Genomic DNA, 13,693 nt, shown 5'->3' on the forward strand with positions numbered 1-13,693 from the left:
CTGCAAGGTCCAACGCTGTCTTCCACCTGTTCTTCTCTCCTTCTTGATGTATTTTGAGGACCATTTCTTTTAATTGCTTCTCTGGCAGCTTTTCAACATTAGTTTGACTTCAGCCATTAGGACCTCTAAGATTTCCCCTCCCTCCCTGGGTCTAGGCCACTGAAAATGTGTTGTTTATACCCATTAAAAACATTTCAATTACTGTAGAAGAATTGCTGCTCTGGAGTACTTAATTAAAAACTCAACTTCTCCTTTGCAAACTTCAAGTACTTTTAAACTAAATTTATTGTTTTCTTAAACTGGAAGGGGATAGGTATTACAGGAGGGGGAAAAAAACCCTGAAAAACATTTGATATTCCTTGGATATATGCACACCATTTTTCCACCACAAAAAGCACATACCCACTTAATTGCAGGAATCACAAAAGATACAGGAAAAGAAAGAATACTTCACACAAAATAAAAATGCAAAAGTAACCCTTTGCAAACAGATCAAGAAAACTCCTTTCAAAAGAAAATTGGCTGCAAAACAAGACACAGAATCAGCAAAAGCAGGTGCTGACCAAGACTGTTGAGTAGATCACTTCTGTTAGATACAAAGAAAGCAAAGGCATTGTAAGCACTGAAGAGACATAAATTCTGCTCAGAGGATTGATGACAAACCTCTCAGGTATCATTTAGACCCAGGGATGTTCCTCCAGATTGCCATAGCTCAGTGGGACTGTCAGCCTGGACAGAAGAGGAACCTTCTCTTCCCACACTAGCAATCCCACAATAGTTTTCTGAGTGACATAAAACAGCAGCAAGTGCCCAGATACAGATGCTCTTGGGTTGGGAACAGGCTGTCTAATGGTCATAGGTTCTGCATAACAGTATGGTGAGACAGCTGCCTTTTCTTTGGGGTTGACAGTTCTCCCCAAAAGGGAAAAAACACCCAAGGAAGTTCTAATGATACTTCTTTTTGGTTTTGACTCCCTTTTGCAGAAATGCTATTTAGGTCAGGTTTTGAAGATCATTTTCCCATATCAGTCTCTTCAAGAAATGCAATCCTGGCACAAGAAATTACACAGAGTTCAGTTGTAAGCACATGCTTGCAAAGTCAGTCATTTTTAAAATCTATTATATTTGAAACTGAGTAGCCATTTCCCCTGATTAAAACTTGGCCTTAGAGAATAGTTAATATATGTATGCCCACCTGTGAGCCCAGAGGCATAACAAATAAGCAGATGCACTAAATATCAGATAAAGAGTCTGCAATGAATTGCAATTGTTTTAAGTATTAAAAGAAGAAATACTACAGGGAGCTCAAATAAAACTCAATACCTTGAACTCTCCTCAACTCTCAACCTCAAGTTAGACCTTTGCATTTCAGAGCTGATATTATTCTGCACTCCATATTATGCTTCTGATAATTTAAAATGCTTCATACAGAACTGTTCAGAATTATGGACACCCTGAGCACGAACTGCTGAAGATCATTTTCAAGTGTATGTGACATGAAATCTGATGCTGTATTCATGCAGTATAGCTTATAAAGAAAATGGCACAGGTTAATACCTCAGGACACTGAAAATCTGCATTCCAGATTTTTTTATTGTACTAATAATCGACATCACTGCAGAAAATGCATCAATAAACCTAGATCTAACATAAGTATTTCTAAGTTATTAGTTGCTTACAGAAATTACTTATGAAGACATCCTAAGTTAAATTTCTCAGTTTGTGCCAAAGTGACCTCGTTTTAAAATTTTAACCACCCTAAAATTTAGCCATGACAACTGGTACTAAGTATCTCAGAAATTTTTTGAAAATTTTACTAGCAATACTACATAGCAATTGTCACATATGTTTTGAGTAATAACCCAGACAGTAGAAGAAACAGAAAACCATGTATGTTACTATCAAACAAAACTAAAAGCTCTCAGCCAAACCTCATATGAAGACTTGCACGCAAAGTTGGTCCCCAGATATGTTCAACTTCACTCCCTGCTCTGGTACGCAGCAGATCTGCCCTTAGAATCCCACTCCCCACAAGCAGCAGAACCAGCCTCACATTTGCACTATGTTCACTCTCCACTTGAAACATTTTGGCTCAGTGCAACTACGACCATTTCAACTGATCACTTGATACAACACGCTGTCATCTATCGGAAAGGCATTTGCATAATAACAAAATAAGAGGGCAGACAGAAAACCACTAATAAATATTCCTTTTTGAATCTGTACAAGGATTTTATTATTTACCAAAAAAGGTGAAGAAAAAAAATGGCATTCCTAAGGTATACTCTCACTAGAGGTGAGTAATGCCGTTTCACGAGGAATGATTTTCAGCTTCTTATTTACCTTCTCTTCTCAGAAGCAATGCTGATTACTTACAGCTAATTCATTTTCTCTGTTCCAGCAAGGCTGTTATATTTCAGAATCATCTTTGAAGATGCTATTTACTGAAATAATCAATCAATCAATTCTCCATATGCTAATACTCAAACATTCTGGTTTGTCACATCAAAGTGTCTTCATCAAGAAGACATGTTATATAATTAAATTAACCATATCACAAGTAAATTGTGCTTTTGATCAAGAAAGCACGACTTCTAAGAATTTGCTAGGAAATTTGCTTATTTGATCATATGATGAGTGGCTTTTTTGAGATCAAGGAAATTATCTTGTTAACTTTTTGGAAACGTACTGCATTGTTTCAAACAAGATAATAGCTTTCCTTTTCTTCCTTATCAGTCAACTTCCCTGAAAAGCGTGGGAGATGGACTGCTTTGAGCTAATCTATTCCTGTATAACATTTTTGAACACTACCTGATCGGAACAAAGCTCTGTCATACATCAGTATTTGTAAATCAAAAGCATCGATACTTTACATACTTTAATATTCACTGGTTGAGCCTTATTTGTGAAAGTTCTAAGTCTTACAAATCCAAATTTACCCGTTGCTCGTATTGATAAGCTTTAAATATTTTGTTACATATTTACGCTTAGCTTAAGACAAATGTATATGTTTTGGACGGAAAAAACATGAAAATACAGAATTTATAAAGCCATAAACTTTAAAATTACTGGACAAACACCTGTATCTGCTAAGAAAAAAGGCTGCATTGGTTTGCAGGGAGAAGCTATTCATATAGCCAAAGTATCAAGGCAAACATGTAATGCAGCATTCTATATTTTAACACTGAAAAAAGTCTCCTTGCACAAAACCCCTCAATATTTAGATGGTGATACTTCATTTTTATGATGTAGTGTCACTACAAATTTATTTCATGGAATTTAAAGAAACACTTATTAATTTTCATAGTAATATACCTCACATGTTGTAAGGTAAGTTGTAAAAAACATTAGGACTGGGATAGCTTTGACTTTTGTGAACCAGAAGACATAATATCACAGTATATTTATCATCTCCAAGTGTTTACCCACTGTTTTCATAAATTCTGGTTTGCTTTCACATTTTATGCTGTCCTTACACTGTGCTCTTAATCATATACAGCATCTTCACACAGTTCTTGCTGTATCTGGAATAATCTAAAGAAATTTTATAACTATAAATATGTTGTGAATGATTGCTTATAACCCTGAAAAACACTTGATCAAAACCAACTGAAGTCACAGCAAAGAACAGCAACCATTCCTCTTTGGCAGACATGAACTTGGCATTCATTTTTGCAGTATTGCAATATTTATACTGATGAAAAAGCCCAGGCAGACATGTTTGTTTATTGCTTTGGTAACCTATGTGAGGTTGGTACAAGTGAAACACCTTTGCAGGTTATTTGAAAAATGCAGCAGACATCTAAGGCTTTTAAAATTGTCTGATAAGAAAGCTTTAATTTAATATGTCAGTGTTCAGTATGTCAGAGCTCAAATATTCTCTCAGAAGAAATCTTAATGCACATGCATTATTAATGCACTGAGGGAACAGATCTATTTGAGCTGAATCTGACCAATGTCATTAGTCAGAGTGCAAAGCAAATTTGGAAATACGTATGATAATAGGTAAGAACACTTTTCAGCTACCTTGTGTCTTGTATTAGTTTTCTTTAAAATTAAGAAAACCAGTGAGTTCTATCTACAATTTACGTAGTCTCTCTAATCTAAACTGTTGTCTGCACACCTACCAGGTTTGATAATCAATGAATCTGGGGATTATTTCCTCAATATCGGATTATAGGTCCTGTGTCCCTTGAGTTATGAGGTGTGAATTTATGTTGAACTGAAGCAGGAATTTTTCAAAAACATGTTAGACTACACTTGAGCTGCTACACTAACTCTCTAGTTACCGAAAACAAAGTACAGTGTGATTAAAACTAAAACTACCGCTTTTTGAGAACCATACATGTCTGAAATAGCTTTTATTTCAGTATTAAAACAAAACAAACAAACAAAAAAACAGATTCATAAACTCCATACAATTAATGCATACCCTAATCACTATAATATTCATGAGTTTCCCACTGATTTTTCAGGCTTTATTAATTAGACATGATATTAACACTGCTATTTCAGTTACTGAAGGTGAAATTTTAACTGAGTACATTAAGAAAAAAGGCCTGTTTCTCTGCCTGCAAGATGTTTTCATACATTTCTCAGTTTGTGAAAGGGAGATATTGAGTAAAGCCTAATTAAAAAGCACGCTAGAACACTGTTGCAAGAGACTTTGCAATATTGGTTCCATGCATCTTGAAAATCAGCAGGACCAAACTCAAGATGACACAGCCCTGAGCAAGCTAAGCCCTGCAGAAGACTGAGGCCAACAATTTCCACACACCCCTCCAGCCTAAATTCTTCTTTAAATTGCGTATATGTGTAAGATGGTTCTATACAGGAGTCAAGTTTGCTGATGGTCATTTTTAGAGCAGATTAAAACCATAATTGAGAAACTAGAGAAAGGCTTAATTAAATTAGCAAACTGGGCATCATGATGACAAAACAGATCCAGCACAAACCACCATAAGATATTGTATGTCATATTACACTAATGGATTCAAATCCTGTCAGTAGGAAAACAATCTGTGGCCTTTCATGGAAAAAGATCTCTGCCACTGTGAGGAAGAGAACACACACCTGCTCCATGCTCTACTGTGACCAAGAAATAAACTACACACAAAGAAATATTTAGTGGGTGGAAGCAAACGTTAAGTGCCGGCATGAGACAGCTGTAGTAATAATCAACAGGTTTTCTTTCAGTATTTATTCCATCCTCTCAAGAGGAAATAAAAGAATTAAATTTATCACAAAAAGAGTCACTACATAATAAGAAATTAAGCCCGATAATTAGTCAGCTAAGTAGTTCCAAAGTTATATAACTGAGGTACATACATAAAATATGTATACAATAGAGGAGGACAACCTCACCTTTCAAAGAATTTTTCTTTTAATAAAGTATGGTTAGCATAAATTCATTGACACACATATCAGTCAACTATTTTTAAAAATAAGCATTTTTAAAACCAAAAAAAGCATTTGTAGAAGAGCTTTCTAGAAAAAAAAAAAAGCAGTCAACACTCCTACCTTTTACCATAAGTTGAATAACATGACAGGATCTAACATTTTATGTAATTTGAAGGTATATTGAGACATTACATATTTGTTCTGATACTTCTGGTTGTTTTTAATACAGGAGGAAAGGGATTAGACAAGCTATGCTACTAGAAAACACAAAAAAATTGAGTCACACAATCACTTTTGAAGTTTTAAATTACTTAGTTACAGCAAATAAACCATGCACTTCATCACACTGCTGACAAACTTTCACTTAATACATGATGTCTCTCATTTGGATGAGTATTTAACTACAGTAATTTGGCTGTACACTTCTATTAATATTATCTTGGATATGGAATGACTCTGCATTTAAACCACTACTATTTGACATGCTTGACCAAATTTAAGCGTTCCACTAGTACAGTCAAGTCTTTGTAACACTATCTTAAAAGATTTTTATTTACCCACAGAGCTACAGGCTCATCCACTGCTATGAACAAAGGTCCAAGAACAAAATAGAACTGCTCAAATTGGCCACTGTCACAGTTAAGCATCACATCTCATCCCAGGGAATAAGCAGGTTACACTGCCCCTGTGCATGTGAACTTCCATTCATATCAGTGAGAGAAGAGGCACACCAAGGCAGAACTCAGGCACTTGTGATATAATGGCCCCTGTTAAAACATTGTCTGCTGGTCTCTGCCTGTCAGCTTTACAAAAACTTTCACAATTCATCAGATTTCTGAGTCCAACCACAGTTTCAACTTCAACAGCCTGACAGCAATATTAATTGTGCTGCCCCAGTGTCCTGCTTCATTTTACTCTGATCTAGAAAATCTAGTTCTCCCAAACAACCAGCAATTTTGAAGGTTGCAGACAATAAACCTTTTTTCTTTGGGGGGCAGGGGGAGGAGGGTGGGGGAGAAGGTGAGTGATCAGCCTCAGCTGTGGAACTTAACAGTGTATAGGTCAACAAGAATCTCAGTGCAGCCACACCATAGCTAAATAAAGCAATAGTCTCAGTAAAACAGCAAATACATACTGTAGCAACAGAGCTTCCATATGAACAAAAACAATTTACTCAGCTTCCTATGACCAATAACCCACCATTTCCAAGCTCCCTCAAAACAAAACAACTCACCACACACTACAGAGTTGGCTAAGAGGCAGAATAGGTTCACAGCTTTGTGAAACCGGCTTTCTCAAAGAAACTTACTTGTCTGAAAAGAAACGCTCTGGAAATTGCACTGGGGTTTCATCCATCCCTCCTTTAGAGATTTTCCATATCAAGTATGCCTAATGTATTCCTGCCCTCCAAACCTAAATCCAGCCAGCAAAGCAGTGTTCTCCTCTGTTTCATACTTCTCAACAACAGCATCTCAACAGTAGGTGCTTTTTCAGTCAATATAACTATCATCACTGTTCTTCATACACTGGTATAAACATCTAAGATCGAAAAAAAAATGTACAGCCTAGCTAACAATTATGCCTGTAAGACTGTTGTAGTGGCAACAGGGTTAATTCTTAATTTAAAAATAATAAGAGAGATCCTAATTTGTTCTCTTATTACATTCTTAGATAAACACACAAAACTGACTTCATACAGACTGCTATTCCAAAGGCAACAAAACTGCATTGAAATTTCTGGCTGGACCTCAGTAAACAATATCATTTCTGGTAATCAAAACCCAATGTCATTCACCCCTTCAGCAGTGCTGGTTTTGCAGTCTTGTCAAATTTTTAAGTAATGAAACGTATTTTGCCTATAGAAGCAGCAGTTATAACTGAGTAGGATGAATAAGAGCCTAATTTCAGTCGTGGCTACTTTTCAGAGCAGAAGAGTTAATCTACACAGTAGACTATAAGACCCCTGAAAACAACAAATCAAAGCAACCAAGCAACTGTTCAAAACACTTGGCTTAGTTTATTCCCAAATACAAACTCTCATGTCTCAACATGCATTAGAACATAATTATTGCTACATGCACCAAGGTATGTTTTGGGAGAGGTGCTGAGGGAAATGTGCTATGAAATCAAGCCCATGTAATGGAGTTGGGGGTAAGTAATAAAAACTTCAGAAAGGATATAGCAATAATGCCACTATATCATGTTGCACCTCAGCCCTGATCTTGCTGCTCCAGTTCCTGTGCCTCTGCATTACAGCTTTAAGCCACACAGAAAGAGCTTAAAATAGAGGTATGGGTTTACAAAAAGGACAACCAACCAAGCAAAACAAGGCTGACACCACACCCCATTTTCAAAGGCCAAACCCATCTGCCCAAGAGGAAAGAAGTGGCACATGATCTTGTCAACCATTCAGGTCCTGTCCACTCCGCTCACACAGGGCAAGCGGCAGCAATAACCCCCTGGTCACAGAGACATGCTCCAGTGCTGGCTAGCACCTTATACTGCATAAGGGTAAGATCAGCACTCACTCATCACACATGAAGAGGGGCAGGGGGAACAGTCCTGCACAGAACTATAGAAATGTTGGGAAAGAAACAGGAAAAAAACCATAGCACTCTCCACCTCTCCTTAGCTCCTTGCCTGAGTTTTGGTTTGGTTGGTTGGGTTTTCTTGTGCACTGAGCCACGACAGCCGAAGAGTGATAAATAGTTGCAATGCAGAAATTGATAAATCTGAGATCCCCACTTTTCATATATGTTTTAAGTAAGTATAATTATGACATTACACAAAGTATAGCAGGGAGATCACAAGGACAAAAAGAGGCACACATGCAAATAAACATCTGTTTTCATTACAAAACGTGCTATTTTTATCTTCAACAAAAATCAGCAAGATGGGAATCCTCATAACCAGGCTTTATTTTATCTGTCCAGCCCAGACTCTCCTCCTTTATGTTTCCATTTAAATCATTAGCACTCATTATACTAAGGTTTGTAAAAAATGTATACAGCCTATAAACAAGTTTCACTCAAATCAGCTCAGAACAGTCTTTCTCCTGAATCCACATACCTTTACAACCACATCTCAAACCCCCATTATTAATGTTGTCTGTTTGCACTGGGATTATCTCATTCCCCCTCACATTTTTCCTTTCCATAAACCAAGCATCACCCTGTCATCCAATTCCCTTGTTCGCATGTTTTAAATTTAATCAGAATACCTGAGGTGTCAATAATCATGTTTGCCTTTCTGACAAGAAGAAATCAGCCTTTTGAAACTAAATTTAATATGCCATGCAACCTGATCCAAATACTAACTAATAAATTAGTTAAAAGCCACTAGGAAAGGTGCCAGGATCCGCTCTCAAACCATCAGCATCACCTTCAGAAACACACTTCAATTAGTCAAAAATTAAAACGGGAGAGGAAAAAATGTCACTATTATAATAGATATTTATTGTTAATGTAATTAATATTTCCCCGTGGTTGCTTAAGACAGCACTACTAAAACAGTTTTAGCAGCAAAGCTGGAAAGTACTACATAGCCTAGAGTGCCCTCTTTCTTTTCCAAGAGGAAATTCAGGGAAATACTCTATTCATGAAGATGTCAATCAGCTGTTTCTCAGAATGTCAAATAAAATAGATAATTACACTGCATTAACATATGAAAGAAGTTCAGCATAATTTAAATTATATTCTTACATGACTAATGAATGTGATTCTATCTTAATAAAAATACTTACAGAGCCATCTGAAATTGTTCAAGCCATTTTTTCTTCAAGTCTTTAGTTTTGCAATAAACTTCTAAACCATTTTCACCTTGGATATGAATGAGGTAGAAGCCATAAGACCACTGCACAAAAAGATTTGCAATACAAAGGTCATCAGTATTGAAGAAAGGAAAGTGGAAAAAAAAAAGGAAAAAATAATAAAGCATTTGTATGTCCTTTAATTCACTCATTTTGGGAACAGCAACATCACATTTTTATGTTCCTTGAGAACGACTTACTCAAATTATTTAATTACATCAAAATAAGCAAAAGCTGAAATTCCTAAATATTCACTTCAGCTTACATATAAAGCAAAGTTTCTTAAAGAAATTGTATTTACATTCTCAACTCCTGCAAAAAGCTTCAAACTGTTAGTAAAAGTATACATTTTAATTGAATTAGCAACAAATATTTACCTTTTTATTTTCTTTATCAGTAGTGGGGTTGTTTGTAATTTTGTATTTCTGAAGATCTATTATTTCCTTCATTTCATAATTATCACCTCTTCGTTTGCAAACAATTACAGCTAGATCAAACAAGAAGATGTGCCTACAAAAATACAGCATAAAGATGGTTAAAAATACTCCAGAAAGCTAACACCAAAAGTCTTATTTTACACACTTTTGCCAGTGGCACTTAAAATTTTGAAGATGAAGAACTAAACTACTGACTAATAAAACAACAAACACTGAAAGTCCTTTTGTTCAAGACTTACTACTTGCCAGGGACTTAGTGATCTTAGATAATAATGTAATAGCTAATTTTCTATTAATCACTTTGCAAATTCACTTGGCAAACAGAAGATCAGCTCTGTCAATGTACAGTGAATGGGAAGTACTCAAGAATCACTGAGGTGACCTCAACTCTACCAAAATTTACTTTACAGGGTTTTAGCAGCAGATACCACAAGTTGTGCCATCACCTGTCTTGCCTCGCACGTTTGTCTAATGTCGTTATCCTAATTTCCCCATCACCTTGAGGTCTTCCATATTGTAAGAGGGAATGATTCTGAAACAGAAGTAATATGTATGATTCAATACAGCAAAATTGTGACCACTCACTCCTTTTACCCCAAAAAAAGGACTATGCAGACCAGAAAACATCATCTTTTCCTCGCTAACATCTAAACTGCTATAAAGAATCAGTCCATTCTATTTTTGTCTTCAAATGGGAAAGGTTTTCCCATTACAAAAACATCCAAGTCACTATACAAATATATATCTTGAACTAAGCAAAAATATTTAACTACAGGCACCCAAACTAGCAGAGATTTCTGTACTTTAAATATTCATGTCATTCTAAACCAAACAAAGTACATTTACATTAAATATTAACAAGAGTACTTATAATCTCATATGAAATTAGGAAAAAATGCATCTATCAATATTTTTAATCAACAGTTATTCAAAAATGGCATATAAATTTTAAAAAAATCACATACCAGATTCTCTATTGATAGTTGAAACTGTCTAATTTCACGAAGAGTTTCATTATCTCTCTTTACTTCATTTACATATTGAGCCAAGTCCTAGAGTACCAACAGCAAAAAGGAGGGAAAAATAATTTTCTATAACAGGCTAATTTAATACATTATTTTGACAAATTTATTTCTAATTTTATCTTTGACTTATCAGCATATTTAGTAATTTCTTCTGAAATTACTGAATTAATGTTCAAGAATTACCATTATGCATGCCTAAATAAATATTTACAACTCTCTTCATTATATCTATTGAAACACACATTTAGTATCAAGAAAGAGGGAAACTAGTAATAAAGAGTAAAAAAGGTCTGATTTTTTTCTGAATTTCATTAAGGTCTTATTTACAAGATTAAAGATGGAAATGTAATTTCTGCAGCACACTGCTGAAAAAGCAGTCAGCAACACTGAATATCTGAGGTAAATAGAAGCATAAATAGAAGGTAAATAGAGCATAGAGCAGAATGTAAGACATCTCAAAACCAGAACGTAAGGTGTAAACGTATCATAAACCTGGGTGCTCATTAGAAGAGAAGCAGCTGCAGCTCCAGTAGTAGGATTTTGCTCTTACTGTTGCACAGCAGAGAGAAGTCATTACACAGCAGATTTTAAAAGGGGCTTTAGAGGGGATATACTACCTGAAGTCACAGGTTGAGATCATTATTGTGCCCTTCACCAGAACATGTACTGTACACATTTCACTAAAGCCTTTAAAATGCTCTGAACATGCTTGAGCAATAGTGACAATTTGCTGGGGTTTCTCTGTTTATGGCTAGAGATGAGGAGTGAGCAGGAGATGTAATTGGTAAGGTCAGAGATGCTGAGAACAGCAGCTGGAAAAGGCATTCAGATCTTCCTAGGTTGCTTTTAAAGTATCCCTTCAATATGGTCACAAATTTGGAGGGTGGGAGGACGACACATCTTCTTCCTAAGCTGTTTTTAATCAGAATCTATGAATAGCTACAATCATTATGCTAGCTTCCCAAATGGATCTGTGCAGGATACATTCACGTCAGTCTTTAAAGTTAGTTTAGAAATTAAATAACCTCCTTTCTTGCTGCTAGAAGAAATCCAACAGCATAATCCTTCCTAAAAATTTCTTTCCTTAGGGGCAGTACCACTTTGCAAGCAGTTTTTCCAAAGACATTTTCTTTTCAAGCGGAGACACTAGGGTTGTTAGAAGCAAAACACCAATGCTGCACTGTTACTTCAACTACAATGGCAAGGACTACAGTAAATCAGGATGGGAACAATGCTGCAACCTTAAGGAGAGATGTTCATACCTTGGAGGTTTTGGGTGTTTGGAAGGGGAGGGATTGGGGGTGGGGTTTTTTTTGGTTTTTAATTGTCTGGTTATGTCCTGCCGGCCAGCACAAATCTGCCACAGCCAGAGGCTGGCGAGAGATTTCTTTGATTTTCAGTCCAACAGACACCAACAATGAAGCAAGGCAGCAAATGGGAATGAAAAAGCAGGGATAAATAAAAACCGGAATTATTTTCCTAGCCAATTAGCAGCAGCCAGGATGTACAGCTTGCCACTAGATGGAAGCAACACAGTGCCATCTATTTTCAGGCATCTCTCCGAAGGAAATTATCATGGTGTCCCTCTCTCTGCATTCACTGCACAAAAATGGATAACAAATAGGGGAAACAAAATCTCATTTGTAAGCTGGTCAGTATTCCAGGCTTTCAAGACAGTCACAAAATATGAGACAGCTGTGTGACCCAAAACTAACTTAGTCTGATTTCAGCATCTTCTGTGGACCATACAGATTACAACAGAAGCAAACATAACTTATGTCATGTTGGCTTCTTTCCCCCTTTCCCCACAAAAGACTGAAAAAATTTCCCAATTCCAGCACATGAATGTCACCATTCATGCCATGAAGCTAACTAAAGCAGAACTGTGCTTCCTTCCTGAAGCTGTGCAGAAGAACACATAATAAACATAAGGCAGCACAGCTATTCAGTAAAGCATTTGTTTGTACCACTTGCAGGTGAAGGTACGGTGACAGATATTCTACCTCCAGGGAGACACTACTGCTTTCAAAGGTAAAGACAGAGAGATCATATTAAGATGAAAAAAACAAGTCTTGTAAACAAAGATAACTCTCCATCTCACTGGGAAACTACTGACCTTGATTTGAATTGATTTACAGTGGTAGAAATATTCCTAAATTTCAGAAGTGAGACCAACAGGATTGAAGCAGCTGTTTTTCATTTTATTATATGATAGCAAAATCATCCAAAAGTGAACTGAAATGGGGAAGTTCCACTTCGTAAACCCTCTACTTCAGAAAACTACTGAACTTGTTTCCTAGACTGGAGCAAAGCCCTTGACTATATACTTGCCATGACACACAAAGCTCACGGTGATCTGTGAAAATACATTTGATTTGTGTAAAAAACATTATCTCCTCCAAGAAATAGAGTTCTGAGCTACCATTCTAAGTGTCAATAGACATAAATACTTCATTGCCATGAATACTCACCTTCATTGCATCAAGGGCCAGCTTTAGATTTGCTTTCTCCATGAGATCAGTAGTGTGCTTTACTAGCTCCTGTGGACAGAGCAGTTAAAACTTTCCACTCACTATTTGTCAGTTTATACATTGAAATTGTCATTGCTCATCCCCACCGAAAAAAAAAAAAAAAGAAGCCAAAACCAGAAAACACAACCCAAGAACTGGCATTTTCATCTCCACAGTGAGGAGCCTATCACTGAGTGGGGACTATTGCAGACAGATAATTGGCAAGTTGTTTAAGAATGATTGCTGTACAGCCTAAACACTGACTAGCTGCTAATGAACCATCACGAGAAGCTAATTTGGTCTGCCTAGCACTTAAAACTTGCCAAATCAGATCATTACTGTATGTGCATGCTGAAAGCCCAGGTAAACACTCGAGTTCATTTGTACATTGCTGTATGGTACATCATCCCATTCCAAAGCACTCACTTGTCCGCAGAGAGGGATGGATGCGTGCTGGCAATAAAACCTCAGCTAAATTGTGCACTGCTTAAAAGAAGTCACTGTCTCATTAAA

General features: G+C 36.5%; 1 protein-coding gene across 1 annotated transcript in view; it reads right to left on the reverse strand.

Annotated features, from left to right (window-relative positions):
- Positions 1-13,693, reverse strand: part of VAV3 (vav guanine nucleotide exchange factor 3) — a 157,698-nt gene that overhangs the window by 72,863 nt on the left and 71,142 nt on the right. The window contains exons 11-15 of the mRNA XM_017834280.1: positions 13,142-13,210; positions 10,611-10,697; positions 10,092-10,177; positions 9,586-9,718; positions 9,143-9,252 (exon numbers count right to left, since the gene is read on the reverse strand). Of these exons, the coding sequence (XP_017689769.1) occupies positions 9,143-9,252; positions 9,586-9,718; positions 10,092-10,177; positions 10,611-10,697; positions 13,142-13,210 (485 nt within the window). The remainder of the gene's footprint in view (positions 1-9,142; positions 9,253-9,585; positions 9,719-10,091; positions 10,178-10,610; positions 10,698-13,141; positions 13,211-13,693) is intronic.

Source organism: Lepidothrix coronata, unplaced genomic scaffold, assembly GCF_001604755.1.
Source record: "Lepidothrix coronata isolate B3197 unplaced genomic scaffold, Lepidothrix_coronata-1.0 Scaffold231, whole genome shotgun sequence".
NCBI lineage: Eukaryota > Metazoa > Chordata > Aves > Passeriformes > Pipridae > Lepidothrix > Lepidothrix coronata.